Below are 19,896 nucleotides of genomic sequence, written 5' to 3' on the forward strand. Positions count from 1 at the left end.
TAACTTAAGCAAAATCACATAACTAGTGAATGTCACAATTCAGGTTTAAAATTATTTTGCTAAAGTACATTCTGTGGAATAAATCTGAGAGGAATTTAATTATATCTCTATCCATTGAGCTACTCTAATAAAATTATGTTACAACATAACCCCTTATTCATTGGCCAAATGTCTTGAGTTCCTTTAGAAAATGACAGCTTTCCCACTTTAACCTCTGACAATAACTGTCCCCTGGTTTGTACACAATTGGAATGGTGACATTAGGTAGTTGAGATAATTCATTCACTTAATAAATAACTCTCAGGGTTCAGTAAGGTTCACAGAATAGTCTAAGATTAGAAACTGACTTTTTCAAAATATCAACAAAAGAGCTGAAACCAGAAGAGGAAAAAAAATCTCATTTACAATGGCAGCAACAAAATATACAGGCATACAGCTAATAAGAACTGTGCCTTATTAGGAAGGAAATTACAGAAATGTGTTGAGAGGCAATATGCCATAACAATCACTCAATATTGTAATAATGTCAATTAAAGATGTGAATTATCCCCCAAATAGTTTATAAGATTAATTCTTTTGTGAGTTATTAAAGCAGACAAGCTAGAATAATTTTAAGACTGAAGTATATGGTATAGGACAAGATAAAATATGAATGAAAAAGAACAGCTGCCAAGGAACAGACATACATTTTAGTAATTATTATTACTTTAAAAAGTGCAATTCAGTCAGCATAGGAAAAATGGATTGTTCAACAAATGTTACTGGAATAAATGCTTAAAGATATGGAATAAAAGTACTCTATTCTTAACCAAACCACACATCATAATACACAGACTGGAGTTAAGTGTGGGGAAATGAGGACAAAATGAAAACCAAAAATAAACATAGGTAAAGAGACTGTTTATATAATTCTGTAGTGGATAAGGCCTTCTAATACCTAACGCTGAAATTGGAAATAATAAAGACAAAAGTTGCTACATAAGACTACATGAAATATAGAAGTTTTGCACATTCATAAAACACAATAAACATAATTCAGGGACATATGAGAAAACAGGAAAGTGGCCACACATGGCAAAAGCTGATACTAATTAAAAAAATCCTCTTGCAATAAAGAATAAAAAGATGAACAGATCAAAAGAAAAATCAGCAAAGGGCATGGTAAGGGATTTAGAAGGAAAAGAAGGGTAGTCCAGAGTATCAAGAAAATAAGCCCTTGTATTCTACTGCTTGCAATAATTTTGGAGCATAATTTTGTAATAAATACATAGCCTTAAAACACACATAGGCTTTAACTACCAATTCTACTCCTGGAAATCAATTACAAGGAAGTGTTCAGAGATGTGTGCAAATATTTATCCAAATATATCAGCAAAGAAATGAATGATAAATACACATCTAAATAGTAGACAGCTTAAGTAGACCATGATACAATCACAAGAATTTAAAGTAAAATAAAAGTAGGGCAAAAGCTTTACATACAAAACTCATTTTTTTTGGTAAAAAATGATTAAGTGTATGTATATAAACTGTTCTGGAAGAATACTCACTAAATGTGGTCTTTAAATGGTAGGACTATGGAAGATTGTGAGCCTATAAATTTATTTATATGTTCTGATTTTTCTATAACGAAATTGTGCTAATTATATAATTTTAAAAATTATTTTTATAGGAAAACTGACCATATTTTTTTGGCTACTAGTGATGTTGCTTTCCCTCATTTATACTCTGATACGCCCTCAGCTCTTATCAAAGAACATCATAAGATACAATTTTAGAAAACCTGGTATTGCATTTGCTTTGAGGACACTGCCTACTCTGTCTGTCAATATGCCTAGAAATCAAATAAAAATTTTCCTTTAAAGTGCTGGAAAACCCTTTGCTTATCCTTAGGGATTGGTATGTTTCTTTTCAAGGATCATGAGAACCATTTAATTGTATGCTTACTTTATTTTTCCTAAGGCAGCCAGAATATTAAAACCAAATATTTCATTTAGTTGTAGTTACCATGTAGGGCCATATGGCTTATGCATCTGCCCATCCACCCTCACCTGGTCTTTACATTCCATTGCAATTAATAAATTCCCTTGTCTCGCTATTTCATTAAATATATACCTTGAAACTCCTTAAATCTTTTTGAGGGAGGTATAAGTAACTAAGTGATTTGTTCCCATTATTATTATCAGCTTCTAAATGACACTATGCAAGCAAATTTAGTCCCCATTGGAATAAATATTCCCAATAGATTTATTATATAAGAACCAATTTTAGAAATAAAGGGAAGTATGACGTTGTTGTTTTGATAAATGAACCAAGAGTGACATGAGTCACTGTTGTTTTAAGACCTCAAGGAAAGCAATTTTAAAATCCCTATCAATGTTAAAATGGATCATGGAAGGCAGGGACATCGGTCTAAATCACTATGTACATACTTTCCAACAAAACAGGCTTTTAGTAAATGCTTTCTTGCAAAGATGATCAGAGATATCACTGAGAAAGGGGTGTTATTGTTAGCCTTTCATTCACTCCAAAGCACCTACCTAGCAAGGGATCTGGTATAAGAAAAGAACCCCCTTTTCTCCCAGTTCAATGTAAACCAGGAAAGAGAAGCTTCCAGCAAGCTTCTGTCCTTCCATGGAATTGCTTCCTTCCCTCTCTCCACCCCTTCCTCTCTCTTTCTCATGAAAGGAAGAGTGATCTGCCTGGTGACACTGATGACAGCTTGGCATCCCTCACCACATTTCTTTACTGGGTAGAGTCACTGTGCTTGGCACGTTCTTGTGTCTCCCGGTCTAAGTTCAGGGTAGTGATGTTCTGCTCCAGTCTACAAGCACTAGGCAGATCAGAGAGGCAAAGCTTTACTTTCTCTTTATTGTATGATTACTGAGCCTGTAAGACAGGTTTACAAGCCTTCATGCAGCTGGATAGGTTAAGGTTTGCAAAGCTTATTTTCATAAACTGAGTTTTCCTTGCAGATGCGTCCTTGGATTTTCATTTGGGGAAGAAAAATGTACCATGTGTTATCTTCAGTTTTACTATTAATAAAGTACACACTTTAATCCTCATTTGGCTCCTTTATGGTTGAGGTGACAATGTGGATATAGAAATTTCCTCCCTAAACTTTTCCTCTCTCCATTAGTATACTTTAAATATTGTGTTACATTTCATCTTTACATGATAATTAGGTAAACAAATTCTTGTTCCTTTTTTACTTTCCAGTTTAAGAAGAAAGACCTTAAGAACAGTAAGAAGGTTCACTTCCAAAGTTTGAGGGAAAGGCATAATAGTTATCCTCAAGTATTTACAGATTTACTCTTTGAGATCCCAGAGGGGGAAAAGGGCCCAAGAATGAGGAGTAGTGGAAGGCAGATATAAGGAATAAATAATACAAAGGGCTGCTTCAAGTTTTAATGGAATGTTCATGACACTGGAGATGTCCACGTAAAGGCTGAACAACAACTACTTGGGATGTTTTAGAAAAGATCTCAGCAGTAGAGTGGTAGAGATAAACTATTCTCACCTATGATTCTATGATTTTTACAAAGTTCTAATGAATTGGGGAAGCACCTTTCTATAAACTAGAGAGTAACAAATTATGCTGTGCATGATTTTCAATAACTTTCTCATAATAATTCATAAAGTACCTTTAGAACTGGAACAAAGAGATAGAATAATCAGGCAATTGTGTTAATGAAAGATAAGAGTTACCTGTCTGGAGAAAGACTCTGGAAATAATTGTCCGACACAATGGGCAGGGAGTGTTTGCAGGATTGTCTTTGGCAAGAGTCCGTAAGCAGGGTTCACAGAAGATGTGGTGGCAAGGGTAACACATGTAGGGATTGAAATAAACATCCAGACACACTGCACAGATGTAGCCTTCCTTTTCCTCTGCATATTCATTGTCATCATCTGTGCTCATCTCATTATTCAAAGTCTGCAAAACATGAGGAAAAACAATTTTTCTTAGTTCAGTATTTGATTGGTTTCCTTGAGAAAGAGAGATTGACTTTACATTTGGTTAAAATGAATAAAAATATTTATGAGAAGCATGTATGTTTGTTTCTGAGGTGTAATTAAAGTGACAGAAATGCTACCTTAGAAAGTAAGAAGAAACTGGAAACATAGATGAAAAACCCAGAAGTCTTTATTATTCTTTTTAGTATCTTTATATAATGCTAAATATTAAAATACAGTACCTAAACACATTAAGTATACCTGTATCTCTATTTAACCAGCACTTAAGTAAGCGTCAGGTCCCAGAAGTACAGATTCCCCATTTATCCCTCTCCCACCACAACAAGTAAGCTGACTGTCCCAAGGTTACAGAGCCTCGCATGGGCACCCACATGAAGAGAGGTGAGGGCAAGGGTATCAAACTTCATCTTCATATCATGCATGGAACATTCTTTATTCTATTTTGCACCTTCCTGGACTTCAAAGCCAGGAAAAGGCCAAAGCCAAAGCTATGTCAGGAAGTAGATAAGCCAAGGAAACTTGCAGTAATTTTGGGATAAGCCTTGCAGCTGGGAAATATGATAAGCCCATCCTCCTTTCCAAATGGAAAGAAGCTACTAAGTAGTTAGGAAAAGAGGCATTCAAGTTGGCAGCACAAGTCTGGTAGCAGAATTCCTGTTATTTAACATTACAATTTCCTCATCTCAGGATGCTGTGAGAAGTAAATGAGGTAATCCATGTAGTGTTTATTAGCACAGTGCCTGATACATAACAAATATTCAGAAATATTAACCACAGCTAACCTCCTCCTCTTCCTTTTTCACAGGCTCTGTAGAGCCTACAGAAATTTTCCTCACACCCGGCCTGACCTCCGTCCACTGAGGCACAATGGGAATCTCTGTGGAGGAGCAGCTTTTCTCCTCACTTTGATGGTTGCGAAATATGGAGATCAATGACGAATTTGAGTGGGCCTCGGGTTGAATAAATATTTTTAAGTTACATGAGATGTAAAAGTTATATAAATGAGCCAAAAAGAACCTTGAGAATACATAGAAACCTTTCTACTGGATAAGCTATTATTTGATTTATCCAGATGGCTTTGCGTTCTTTCTGCCAGGCTCATTCTGCCACCTGTTGGTAATTTCTGTTTTTATGAAGGACACATTTCAGTCTTTAGCTGATTCTTTATTGGTTGTCTAATTTTTCTTATAAACTTGTAAGCATTTTTATTTCATTTAGTTATTTGTGTTCACTGGTTAGATGTGTTGCAAATATTTTTCCTTTTCTCTGGTTTGCTTTTTCACTCTTCTCACAGTGTCTTTTGATGAAATGAAGTTCACAATTTTAAAGAACATTTTTCCTTTATGGTTAATATTTTTTGTATCTTATTTAAGATCTCTTACCCTTTCCCAAGGTCATTAAGATAGAAGTATATTGCATTTAATAATATTCATCATCCTATAATCTAACTGAAATTGATTTTCATGTATAGTGTAAATTAGGGGTAAATTTCATTTTTATTTTTTATGTAGTTATTAATTGGTACAGCTCATTTATTGCAAAGACTTGCTTTCCTCCACTGTTCTAAAGTGCCATGTTGTTATTAAGAGGCCAAAGAGGCATGAGTCAGCTTCTATTTTGTTCCATTATTTTACTGTCTATTCCTATGCCATAATTACAATCTCGTACTGTAGCCTTATAATAAACCTCAATATCTGGTAAAGGAAGTCTTTTCATCTTAATGCTTTCAGCCAAATCTAGGATGCTTTCCTGACTTACCTTCATCAGTCTTTCAGCAGCATTTCCTAAGTAGACTAGGATCTCTTTCTTTCTTGCCCCCTACTTAATGGTGCCTTCTTACATTTGGAATAAGATAACACTCCTTTCAGTGCTCCACTGGACTTTGCATGGTTTAGTTCCAACCTTCATTTTTATCCTCCATACTGAGCTACTCTCCAATTCACTGGTCTTCTAGCTTAACAAACACATCACTTTCCTGTCTTAAGGCCTTAAGACATGATGCTTTCCTCCTCCAAAAAGCCCTTACTCTATGTGGTTGATTATGAAACAGGTAACATTCTTCCCATCTCTCTATGTGCACCCATAGGCATTTCCTTAAGATGAGGAGATTATTTTTCCACCCTCTGGATTTGGGCTCTGCCATGTGACTTGCTTTGGCCAATGGATCATTAGCAAACATGATGCAAATAAAGGCTTAACAAAAGCTTGTGCATTGGAATGATCCTTTCTTGCTGATCTTGGAAACCCTGAGTCTATTACCATATGAACAAGCCTAGGCTGGCCTGCTGAATAGTAAGTGACATATGGTCCAGCTAACACCACTGTGACTGCTGGAAACAAGCCATCCACCAGACAAGTGTGGGCAGAGCCAAGGATTATCACCTAACTGCAAATGTACAAGTGAGCCCAGATGACACCATGTGGAACAGAAATAAGCCATCACAGCTGAGCCCAGATCCAACTGCCAACTCAGAAAACTGTGAGTGAATATAGGTGGTTGTTCTAAACAACTAAATTTTAGGGTGATTTGTTACATAACAAAAATTAGTTGGCATGGCCTTGTCTAATATGGCTAATTTTACCTCATTTTTAAAATCTTAGTTTAAATATCAACTTCCCCAAAGGATTTCACTGCTATTCTACCTAAAGTTGTTCGCTGTCAATACTACTTGTCTGTTTCCTCATAATAAATTTTATTTTCCCATTCTTTTCTATTTCTCACAAAAGAATATTAAGGTAATAATGGGGAATGAAAAAATATGTATGTATGTATGTGTACACACATACACAAGCACACAGTTTTTTCCCCAATGAAATAAAAGTAGGTCCTGCTTACGATGATCACATTCTCAAAATGCTCATAGGTTCAGCTTGTTAAATATTGTATTGATTTGTATCTTCCTGTGGGTATTTCTGTTAGTCTTCTTAGGTATTCTTGCAGGCCTTTTGGTTATCTCCAGCTAGGAAACAAGCATTCTGTGAAATCCCATATAACATACGTAAAGGTTAACACAGAGAGAATAGGAAGTAACTGTCCCTCACCAACAGAAAGCTTGTAGCTATGATTTGAACAATAATATAAAAAAAACTCCTGGAAAGGCAGCAAAATCCCCAATTTTTCTCATAATTATTGTCATATGACTATTCTCTCTTGAACTTAAAAGAAACTTGAAAAAGGAAAGTGGTAAATGGACAATTAGTACTGATTTGGGCACCCCAGATAATAAAAACATCTTTGGACCTAGATGCTTACTTACCTAAATTTTATTTCATAGTGAAAGCTTATTTTGTTTATATACACTCTCAGTATTATGTCTTGAGATTTGAAATAATTAACCTCAAAGAAACCCACGGCATAAAAAAATCATAATTTGAAGAACCTCTTAGATCAAATTATAGCCCAAATATTTGTACAGAATTTTATTTCTATGAAATAGTTTAACCCTATACATATAACAAAAGTGACTAATTTCATTAAAATATACATAAAGAAACAAACTACTTGCTATTTAAAACACAACATTATTCTGGAAATAAACTTGAAGGCAGAAGTTTGAAAATAGAAAATGAGGTTAAAAACTATTCCTCTATTAATCGAGCTAAGTGACTTAATCCCCAAAACAGATATAACACAAAGTCATCTAGGATCATCATCATCTAGGATTATTTAAAGGGACCGAAGAGGGTTAAGAGTTTTCACCATCCAGAGAATTGCACATATCTGGTAATAAGAACTGTTCTGCAAGGAGCCAAAAACAAAAACAAAAAAAAACCCCAACTACCTCAGGGATACAACTCCACTGGCTTTTCTCCAAATTGGAGAAACGTATGGTTGTATAATAATAAATTTACTGTTGGATAGAATGGTTTTATTTTAAAAATTGCTCATTAAAAGATAAAATGTCAACCTGGAAGGAGGTTTTTTGGGTTTTTTTGAAGGAAGTTTTTAATAGGTATGCCTATGAACTCATCTTCATCTCCACAACATTTCAATTACCATAGATGGAGACCTCAAAAATGCTTATCAGAAATGGGGAGGGAACATGAAAGATGGCTGGCTAGTTAAAAACAACTAAACTCCTCTCTGGAACGAGGTATGCCATTAGCAAATAATATAAAAATGTAAATTAGGCTAAACTAGACAGCAGAGTCAAGATTAAAAAAAAACTTAGTAAGTTCCTGACTGAAATAAAACTCTAAAATGGACTGCATATATAGAAGATGAATGAAACTTAGCTGAAAACAATTAATGTAAAGAAGAGAGAGAGATTTAACTGACTAGATGTGGTTACTCAAAAAGCAAGTGAAACGCGAACTGCAGTATAGCGTGAGGTTACGTGCCTAACGTTGTATATGATCATATCATATTCTGAGGGACACAAATTAGAGTTATCCATAGAAATATACTGAAGCTCAGGGCAGCACCCCCAATTACATACCTCATATAGAGTACTATAAGACTGAGGATATTCACTCAGAAAAATATTAAGAGGAGACAAGATATTCAAGATTTGTGTGAGAGACTGTAATTTTCCTCTGTGTAGTTCCCGTGATTAGAACTAAAAATGAAGGAATGTTATGAGAAGCTAGACTAAAATCGATTCTAAAAGAAATACCTATTCATCAACCAAAGTAGTATGAACACAGGCAAAACATGTTCGCTCTTAAACAGTGCATCTACCACAGAGGTAAACATTTATTTGATGTTTCCTACTAAATTCTTTCAGACTTAGAAATAACTTGAAAGCTGTACATATTAACTAATTTCCTCAACACAAAATTCCTATGAAGTAGGTACTATTATTATCATCATTTTCTAGAGCAAAGGGAACAAATATAGACAGCTCACTTACTGAAACTAGTAGTGAAGTCAGAATTTCAACCCAGCTAATCTGGGTCTGAAGTAACACTCTTCATCCCACATTCTTAATTGAGTTAATATACTCTGAATAGTCCTAGCAGATAATAAATGTTAACTGATAATGATAATGATGGAGGTAAAAACAAAAATGAAAATTTAGATACGCTCTATAGGGAAGTTAGAAATATCAAGGTATCATCATCATAACCAGCAAATTAATACAATAAGTGCCCAAATGTCCAATTGTTTTTGGCCCCATGGAAATTATCCTACAAAGTCAACCAGACATACTAAAGTTACTTTCTAGAGGCTTCAGTGTAAGAAAAGGAGACAATAAGCTGATAAATAATACAATCTTTAAAAAGTCAATAAAAATTAGTATAGAAATTAATAGGTCAAAAATTTTTATTAATAATAAGGAAAGCAAAGCAGCAGTGACAGTTTATTTAAAATTATTGTAAATGCTGATATATTTGGCCTTATTTCTTTACTTATTTTTTTTCAAGAAGTGACAGTAGGGCAGTGGTTAAGAGCAAGACTCCAGAGCTAATCTCCACCCTTCCACCACTGGAAGAGTTTGTTTATTTTTTCTTGAAGTATAGTTGATTTACAAAGTTGTGTTAGTTCTGGTGTATAGCACAGTGATTCAGAATGAATTCTTTATCATTGTAAGTTATTAAAAGATATTGAATATAGCTCCCTGTGCTATACAGTAGGACCTCGTTGTTTATCTATTTTATATACAGTAATTTGTATCTGCTACTAAACTCCTAATTCATCCCTCCCTCCCTGTTTCCCCTTTGGTAAGCAAAAGTTTGTTTTCTATGTCTGTGAGTCTGTTTCTGTTTTGTAAAGAAGTTCATTTGTATCATTTTTTAGATTCTATATATAAGTAATATTGTAAATTTGTCTTTCTCTGTTTGACTTCACTTAGTATGATAATCTCTAGGTCCATCCATGTTGCTGCAAATGGCATTATTTCATTCCTTTTATGGCTGAGCAGTATTCCACGGTGTGTGTGTGTGTGTGTGTGTGTGTGTGTGTGTGTGTATACCAATCTTCTTTATCTATTTCTCTGTAGATGAAAATCCATTCAAATATCGATGGACGTTTAGGTTGCTTTCATGTCTTGGCTATTATAAACAGTGCTGCTATAAACAATGGGGTGCATGTATCTTTTCGAATTATAGTTTTCTCCAGATAAAGAAAGACAGACACTATATAATGATAAAAGGATCAATACAAAAAGAGGAAATTATAGTTGTTAACATACATGCGCCCAATATAGGAGTGCCTAAACACATAAAACAAATACTAACAGACATAAAGGGAGAAATTGATGGGGACACAATAATAGGAGGAGACTTTAACACCCTACTAACATCGCTGAACAGATCTTCCAGAAAGAAAATCAATAAGGTAATAGGGATCCTAAATGACACAACAAAATTGTTAGACTTAACTGGTATTTCTAGAGCCAATCTTGCTGGACTTTGCCACTATTGCCTGTATTACGTTACGCAAGATATTTAACTCCCTGGGGTCTCACTTTTCCTCATGTATAAGGTGGAGATACTAAAAGTACCTGGTTCACAAAGTTGAAAAGATTAAAAGAGTTAATATATACAACGCATTCATAAAAATTGCTATCTAAGTGTTTGCTGCTATTATATCCTATTCCTTTTTTCCTATTATTCTTAACTTTGAACAAAAACAGTTGAAGTTTAATATCTATATTCTCCCCCTTCTGAACAAGCTTTAGAATGCATTTACTCCCCACTCAGAACAAAAAATGGCTCATATTGTATTGAAAACATCTGAATTTTATTTCTAAAATGTTAATTGCTTAAAGTTACTAAATAGCCAGTGAGTCACGAATGAAATCAAAGATGAAATTTAAAAAATACTTGGAGACAAATGAAAAAAAATACAGAATGGTCCACAATCTATGGGACACAGCAAATCAGTTCTAAGAGGGAAGTTTATAGGAATGCAAACCTACCCCAGGAAAGAGAAAATGTTAAAAAACTGACCTAACCTTATGCCTAAAGGGTCTAGAAAATGAACAAACAAAACATAAAGTTAAAAAAAAAGGAGAGAAATAATAAAGATTAGAATAGAAATAAATGACATAGAGACTGAACAAACAATAGGAAAGATCAATGAAGCTAAGAGCTGGTTCTTTGAAAAGATAACAATAACTGATAAACGTCTAGCCAGACTCATGGCCAAAAAGAAACAGTAAGACCCAAATAAAATCAGAAATGAAAAGGAAGAAGTTACAATCAACACTACAGAAACACAAAGGTTCATAAGAGATTACTATGACAAAATTACATGCCAATAAAATGGACAACCTAGAAGAAATAGATAAATTCCTAGAAATGTACAATTTATAAAACTGAATCAGTAAAAAATACAAAATATGAACAGATTCATTATCAGTAATGAAGTTTAATCAGCAAAACAAACAAAAAGCTCCCTCAAAACAAAAGTGCAGGGCCAGATGGCTTTACAGCTGAGTTCTACCTAACATTTAAGGAAGAGTTAATGCCTGTCCTTCTCAAATTATTCCAAAAAAACTGAAGAGGAAGGAACACTTATGAACTCATCATTCTGGTATAAAAACCAGACAAACATTTCACAAAAAAAGGAAATTACAGGCCAACATCACTGATGAACACAGATGCAAAAGTCCTCAATAAAATATTAGCAACCCAAATTCAACAGTACATTAAGAGGATCATACACCATGACTGAGTGGGATTCATCCCAGGGATGCAAGGATAGTTTAATATTCACAAATCAATCAGTGTGATACACCACATTAACAAATTTAAGAATAAAAAAAAATGACAATCTCAAGAGATGCAGAAAACCATTTTGACACAATTCAGCTAACATCACAGTCAACAATGAAAATGTGAAAGCATTTCCTCTAATATCAGGAAGAAGACAAGGATGCCCACTGTCTCTGCTTTTACTCAACATAGTGTCAGAAGTTCTAGCCACAGCAATCAGGTAAGAAAAAGGAATAAAAGGAATCCAAATTGGACATGAAGAATTAAAACTGTCACTGTTTGCAGATGACATGATACTATACACAGAAAATCCTAAATATGTCATCAGAAACTATTAGAACAAATAAATGAATTTAGTAAAGTTACAGGATACAAAATTAATATACAGAAATCTGGTGCATTTTTATACACTAACAATAACCTATCAGAAAAAGAAATTAATAAAACAATCCTATTTACAGCTGCATATACCTAGGAATAAATCTAACTAAGGAAGCAAAAGATCTGTACCCAGAAAACTGTAAGATACTGATGAAAGAAACTGATACAAACAAAGGAAGGATATATCACGTTCATGGGTTGGAAGAATTAATATTGTTAAAATGACCATAGTGCCCAAGGAAATCTACAGGCTGAAGTCAATTCTCTATCATAATACCAATGGCATTTTTTACAGAACTAGAACAAATAATTCTAAAATTTGTATCAGATTTTAAAAGACCCTGAATAGCCAAAGGAATCTTGAGAAGAAGAAAGCTGGAGACATCATACTTTCTGATTTCAAACTACACTACAAAGCTACAGTAATCAAAACAGTATGATACTGGCACAAAAATAAGACACACAGATCAATGAAACAGAAAAGAGAGCCCAGAAGTAAACTCTCACTTATATGGTCAATTAATCCATGACAAGAAGCAAGAATATATAATGGGAAAAATACAGCTTCTTTCAATAAGTGGTGTTGGAAAAACTGACAGCTGTATGCAAAAATAATTAAACTGGACTACTTTCTCATATCATATACAAAAATAAACTCAAAATGGATTAAAGACGTGCATGTAAAATCTGAAACTATAAAACTCCAAGAGAAAAGCAAAGGCAGTATGCTCTTTTACAGTCTTACCATTATATACATTTTTTGGATGTATCTCTTCAGACAAGGAAAACGAAAGCAAAAATAAACAATGGGACCTCATCAAACTAAAAAGGTTTTGCACAGTGATGGAAACTGTCAAGAAAACAGAAAGGCAGCCTACCAAATGGGAAAAGATATTTGCAAACAATATATCGGATAAGTGGTTAATATCCAAAATATACAAAGAACTCATACAACTCAACATCAAAAATTTAAAACAGCAACTCAATTAAAAATGGGAAGAGGGCCTGAATAGACATTTTTCCAAAGAAGACATAAAGATGGACAACACATACATGAAAAGACACTGAACATCACTAATCACCCATGAAATGCAAATCAAAACTCTATGAGATATCACCTCACGCCTGTCAGAATGGCTATTATCAAAAGGACAGCAAATAACAAGTGTTGGTGAGGATGTGGAGTAACAGAATCCTTGTGCACTACTGGCAGGACTGTAATTTGGTGCAGACACTATGAAAACCTGTATGAAGGTGACTCAAAAATTAAAAATAGAGCTATAACCTAGCAATTCCAATTTTGGGTATTTTCCCAAAGGAAACAAAAACACTAATTGAAAAAGATACATGTGGAATCAAAGAACAGATGTCTAAATATTAACACTGATTTTCAAATGCAGATTAACCAAGTCTCATTAAAATGAGACTGTGTCAGAAATGCCAGATAAGTTGCAAATCTTAAGACAACTTACGTAAATACCGACTGCCTGAAGTACTTGGAGTGCTATGTTTAAGTTCTGAGGTTGTTCTATGCTAGATGGGAAAGGTGTAATGGCTGCAAACGGTAGAGAAGGAGAAATGAAGGAAGCATGTAAGGCATTTGCTATCCTTTGACTCACTGTAATTCTTTAAAGAAAGATTTAGGGATATTTTGGATTACTTTACCCAGTTAATGGTCACTCACTGTTTTAGGAAACTGGGAAATGTATATCTTCTTTCTACATATAGGTCATATGGTCTTTCTTTTTTCTTTTATCCTCATTAGTTTATATTAACCTCCCTTTCCAAAATATCTTTACCACTATGTTCGCTAGACTCTCTGTATTTTCCTTTCATTAAAAAAATAAACATTTTAATATGTATGTTCATGTATAACTGAAAAATTGTGCTCTACACTGGAATTTGACACAACATTGTAAAATGCCTATAACTCAATAAAAAAAGTTTAAAAAATAAATAAATAAACATTTTAAATTTCTATTGTTTTTTATACTTCAACGGTATTTTTATCTTACCTTAAAAATTAGAACCTAAACTTTTCCAACATTCATGATTTTCTCTACTGAACCTGCCTTCCCACTGTGATATTATCAGTAAAATATTCTTTCAAATATTATTTTTAGATTCTCAAACTGAATAATAAGCATGTTACTATTTTGTGAATAAACAAAATAACCTCACAGAAAACAGATGATGATTCTTATTTAATTGGCCTCAATAAATGTATCTGAGGATTTAGCTTAGCTCTTTTCAAATCCAATAACTGTAAGTTACTTTATTAAAAACTATGGAAATATAGTATGGCTACTTCTCCATACCCAATTATATTAGATTTCTTTATACCCAATTATCTACTTCCAGTCCCTCTAAGGGGATAAAATTTGCCTACCCCATCAACATCAAGCTTAGCGACATAACTTGTTTTGGCCAAAGAAATATGAATGGAAGTGATGAAAACCTTGTCTGAACAGATTTTTAAAGTCACTGCAAGGGTTTGCCATGGACTTTTATCTGGTCTTAATAATGTCATGTCCCAGATAGTGTCTGCTCCATCCTTCTAGTACTCAGGATTAAGAAGTCACTAAAGTAGAGCAAAGCAAACATGTAATATGAAAAAGAAATAAATATCTGTTGCTTGTAAGCCACTGGGATTTAGTGGTGGTTTGTTATTTCACTAACATGGTGACTAATACCAAAATTGGAATCAGGGGTAGAGATATTTCTGTAATACAGAGTGGTGAAACTTAGTGAGGAAAACCGTTATTAGGGGCTGGGCAAATGACAACCCATGTTATGCAGTGGTGATTCAGGTAAAACTGTCACTTGTGGTAAACTGGAAGGCATATGTTGAGCAAAGTAAGCTTACAGAAAATAACACCTTTGTTGCTAATGGCTCCATTTAACATGCTACAAGAAAGGTGACTCAGAAAGAATTGATCTGGTTTCAAACATCAATGGAAGGACAAGAGAATCCAGAAATTCTATGACTCAGCAGGTTGAAAGATACAATTGTTTCTCATGCCCATCCAGTGAAAGATAAAGTTAACAAACGCTCTAAGAAACAAAGGCTGGCCTAAGGTCAAAATTAAACCAAGTACGTAGCTGTCAGGTCCCTATAGACCTGTTACGTCTCAATAAATTAAAAGTGGCACCCAACAATGCTTTCTAGATTAAATATGGCCCTAATAAATCCTTTTACAAAGTGGATCAGAGAAATCAGACTGTGTTTTCTCACGAAAGTCTGGTAAGACTAAGGTGTTAGCAATTAAGTCTAAAGAGAGTTAGGTATGTCTTGAAAATAACTGTGGGTATGACATTTAGACAAGTGAGATAAAATGCTACATTTCAGACAGTCATACTGCCAAGACTGCATCTAGCATGAACTAAGAAAGACTAGAACTTTTGGAATTAAAATGATGTTTGGGCCCCAATATTCTTGGGAAAGAAGCAGGCTGACAGAAGTCACTCAGCCTTTAAAAGACATATATTTGTAAATACCTTCCTCTGATATGGCCAAAGGGGATACTGGGAAAGGATGGACCACCCAAAAATCAGAGTCAAAAACCATGGAGACAATGAAATATGGAGCTAATGCTAGAGAACGAATTGTAACTAAATAAAAAATTATCTCCTACCCCAGTGTAGTAATGCTTTGCCACATATGTCCAGTGTGGTTTCAAAACTGCAACTGACCACTGATTCTTGCATGCTTCCCATTTTTCCCTTTCTGAATTGGAGCTATTGAGATTATCCTGTCTCCATTCCAGAAATGTACACTGTTATGTGTGGGGCAGATAACTTGCCACTTTACTTTCTAGCTCAGTGAATCGAGAAGGGCAAGATCCAGACCTGATATAAAATCTATTATATTAAAAAAAAACTGCTATAAAATCCTACATTTGAGTCTGGGGTAGGACTTATGAGTGCCCACGGGTGTGGGTAAATATTTTGCAGTGTAACAGGGAAAAACAAATATTATTGACAGGAAGGGTCACAAATACAGTAGGCTGCATTGTGGTAAGTTGTATTATAGCTCTCAACTATTTGTTCCTACTCTCTGCAAAAAGATAAAATCATATTTTGCTGTTTCAATAACTTCAGGGTTGGTCATCTGACGTTCTGGCCAATGGAATGTAAGTGGAAGTAGTATGTGTCACTGCTGAGCAGAAGCTTTATGACTCAGCACTTGGTTCTTCCATAGCTCTTTTTTCTCTGCCATGAAAATTGCATTTCCCAGAACAACCTGATCAAAACCAATTAAAGTATCAAGAAAAAGGTAATTTGAAAAATATAATACACTTTTTTTATGTGGCATACAAGGTAAACAGCAAATAACTGACTAGAATTTGGTTAAAAGTAGTTCTAATTTCCAACTGATTTGGATATTTAAAAAGTAATCATACTCACTGTTGAATATGAAGCCATATGTCTGAACATTAAACTAAAGGAAGAAATGGCCAGAAAGTCCTTAAACAGAAATATTTCTTAAATGCATTTTTCAGATCTAACTGTTCTTTCTTTAATAAATTATGGAATAAAAAATAAACGTTAACCATCTGCAATTTCACAAAATAAAATTTAAAAAATCACCTCTTTAGTTATTTGGCTAATTTTCAGAACTAAATACAAAATCATTGAGAGTAAATATAATAAGACTCAGTAATCTAACTCAAACCTGAAATTTTGATTGTTGCAGGTCAACTTTGAGACTAGGATTCAACAATTATCTGAGACTTGCAGTTATAATTGTATTCATAACATACTAAACGTATTTAAATAAACTGGGTTTGTTTTTGTTGTTGCTGTTGTGCAGTAGGGAGGGATAGGAGAAACAGTACACTCCAAAATTACATTGTTTTTTTCCAGTCACCACTGAATCTTTATTGTATTACAATGCACATACAACACCCTGAAAGGATTGTTTTGTAAGAAACACATGAACAAACAGAAAGACCCTAAGCAACCTGGAATTTAGCTTTCTGGAACTCTCAGGGTTTGGTAGTGTCTCTGAGAATGAAGCAGTAGCTCCTGGGCATCCAATAGTAATTTTCGTAAAAATACTGGCAATGCTTGAAAATGAGAAACAAGGTGTATGGGGTATAGAAGTTGGTAAAAGTTGGTTTAAAATATTGTTTATATATTTTAATTTTGGTTTTATGTGTAAAATTTACCATGAATAAAAGTAAATTAATAGTTCTTACTGTAATTCTGTTTCTGTCCCTTTATTCTTGAGTGATTTGGGCCATACCTATTTAATAATGTCTTATTTCATTATTAGCCAGAGGCTTTATTAAAATCACCCTAGAAGAGTCAAGTTTTAAAACCTGAATCCCTGCATTTGATAGAGCTACTATTATAATGTAAAATCATACTTTGATTGGTTGTTACTGCCTATAAAAGGCTGAACCTTTCTGCAACTACTAAGAACTTACAGCATCTCTTCCCTCTGTATGCAAGGGTGGGGAGCATAGGAATTAATGAGAGAATTCAGTGTTTGTGCCACATTCAGTAGTATTTAAATGTTCAAGATCTAGCCCCTAAAGGGTTACTCTACAGATATCTGAACAATGTATTTCCTTGTATCAGTGGTTCCTCAAATATGACTACTCGTGAAAATTCACTTTGGTGCTTGAGAGAAATGATGCTCAAGTTCCAAAACAGATCTACTATATCAAAACATTCTGGGCTAAGGTTGGGAAAATATACTGTCAAAAGATGATCTTAATATACACCTCTGGTTAAGAATCTTCAGGCATGGAGGCTAGTTTTAGATACTTAAATTAAGTAATTTTTATAATATAATAGGATGCCAAACCATAAACAAAAACACTTGTCATTTTAAAACATTTTCTATAATTAAATAATAAGGATTAAAGAACGACAACTAGACGGATGCTTAATTCATGTGTTTGTGTGTTTGTATGTGTGTATGCATGTGATAGTAACCCAGTACCTACTGAGGTCATTGCTGTTTAGGCAAAGGATAATGACAGTTTTGAAAAATCGTGACCCTGAGTTACCAGGAAAAATTAATTTATGCTAGTGCATATGCAGGTATTACATATTCTATTTTTGGAATGATGATCCTCAATAAAAAAATTTCACTGTTTAAAGGGGTGAGGCTTAGTTATAAGAAAATATTCTTCTATATAATAAAACTTTCGACATGGCCTAAATAAATATTTCATTACTATAAACTGATATAGTTATTTTTACAGATTTTTAATTTTCTTTTCATTTCAAGTAATCAAGTTGGTAAAGTTTCTTCCAAAGACCCTTAGAAACCAAATAAGAAACTCAACTCTGAAGTCAAGTCTATTTTCCTGTGCTATGGGCCAAAACTAGAGTTTTTTCTTTGTTTTTTGTTTGTTTTTCATTACTCTTGAACGGTTTTAAGAAACTCTCTTAAGAAATAGAAACTCTAGCCAAACTTGGAGGGATTTAAGAAAATCAGAAATAAAATTCAACACAGTCAAATATAAAACTCCCAGTCTATAGAGAGAACAGACTGGACACAAAAAGCTTGGTATTTTCTATAATGCACTGAAAAACACAAGAAGTAAAAATAACAAGGCCTTTTGTGAGAAATTTCCCAGAATATTTCTTTATGAAACAAAACCAAAAACAACTACGCAGTGAAACCAAACCATCTTAACCCACGTACAAAATAGTAAAATAATAACATATACGTGCCTGGACCATCTGATGAAAGTAATAAGCACAATAACTTAAAATTCATTATTTTATTTTTAATTGTTTCAGTCTTGAACTATTATTTCTAAATAGTTGTGTTGACTGAAATGCACTTCTAATGTATTTATTTTATATAAATATTACTATCTTTATAACATCTGGCTTATCTTTGTATAAGTTTACAAGATACAGTTAGAAAAGTTAGCTTTTTCTTACTGAAAAACCGAACAAGTGGTATGTGAGAATTCCACAAATAGTGGATAGACCTTTCCCATACATAATCAAACCTCTACTTCAAAAGAAGTACAGAAAATGCTATCTCTTGTGGCTATCTTGGGGGAGGGTGACAGCAGCTCCAACTATACATTTTCCCAGAGCCTGGGACAGGAGAGCACTGGCTGCAAAAACACAGATGAAGTAGCTTGTTTAACTCATTGATTCTTACTTCTTTTCCTTGCTCTTTTTTTTTTTTAAACATCAGTATGTCCTGAGATTCTCATGAAAGCAAGCTATGACTCTTCTGCTCAGAAAAACTGACACTTCCTATGTATGCTGTTTTGCATAAAGTTTCAGGGGATTCACAGACATCTTAAAAACCTTGACAAATGACTGAATTAAAAACTTCTCATTTATCACCTGGATAGAATTTTAGTCGTAAGTCAACAAAATTTGTAGCATTCAACTACCTAAGGCTACTAATGTTAAATCTTTAAGAATATATATACCATTGGCAGCCATACTCAACCACACCATATTTTGAACTAAACCTGTTTTCTACCCCTTGTCATCTATTTTTTCATTAAGCAACAAAAATTCAAGGGAAATGATATGGGATGAATATCAGGAGGCTAATCCTGACATGTCAGTAGCCCTGTCTGAGAAACTGTACTTTATGTAAAACTAAGTGCTCTCCAGATCTTCTCTGTAAGATGTTTACTGTCCACTTTCAAGTTCCTGTAACTGTAGTCTGATATAGCCTATGGTCACATTAGGAGACAAGGTTTTCGAATCTAAAGATATTACAAATGTACCAATATTCATGTTTCTGAAAATACTCATATTTTTGCTATTGGCAGAATAAAGCAATGGAAGCAAGATAATAGATGTGACTATAAATGGCTAATCCACAGCCCTCATACCATTTCTATATAACTTCTTTCCATCAAGCAGTAATCATGAATATTA

The 19,896-nt window shown here is 33.9% G+C and overlaps 1 protein-coding gene across 3 annotated transcripts in view; it reads right to left on the minus strand.

Moving 5' to 3' along the window:
• The window catches only part of RNF180 (ring finger protein 180), a 164,360-nt gene that overhangs the window by 42,928 nt on the left and 101,536 nt on the right, over positions 1 to 19,896 (minus strand). For all 3 annotated transcript variants that reach the window (XM_072958605.1, XM_072958606.1, XM_072958604.1), the window contains exon 5: positions 3,709 to 3,934. In XM_072958605.1, the coding sequence (XP_072814706.1) occupies positions 3,709 to 3,934 (226 nt within the window). The remainder of the gene's footprint in view (positions 1 to 3,708; positions 3,935 to 19,896) is intronic.

This window comes from Vicugna pacos, chromosome 3, assembly GCF_048564905.1.
Source record: "Vicugna pacos chromosome 3, VicPac4, whole genome shotgun sequence".
NCBI classification, from domain to species: domain Eukaryota; kingdom Metazoa; phylum Chordata; class Mammalia; order Artiodactyla; family Camelidae; genus Vicugna; species Vicugna pacos.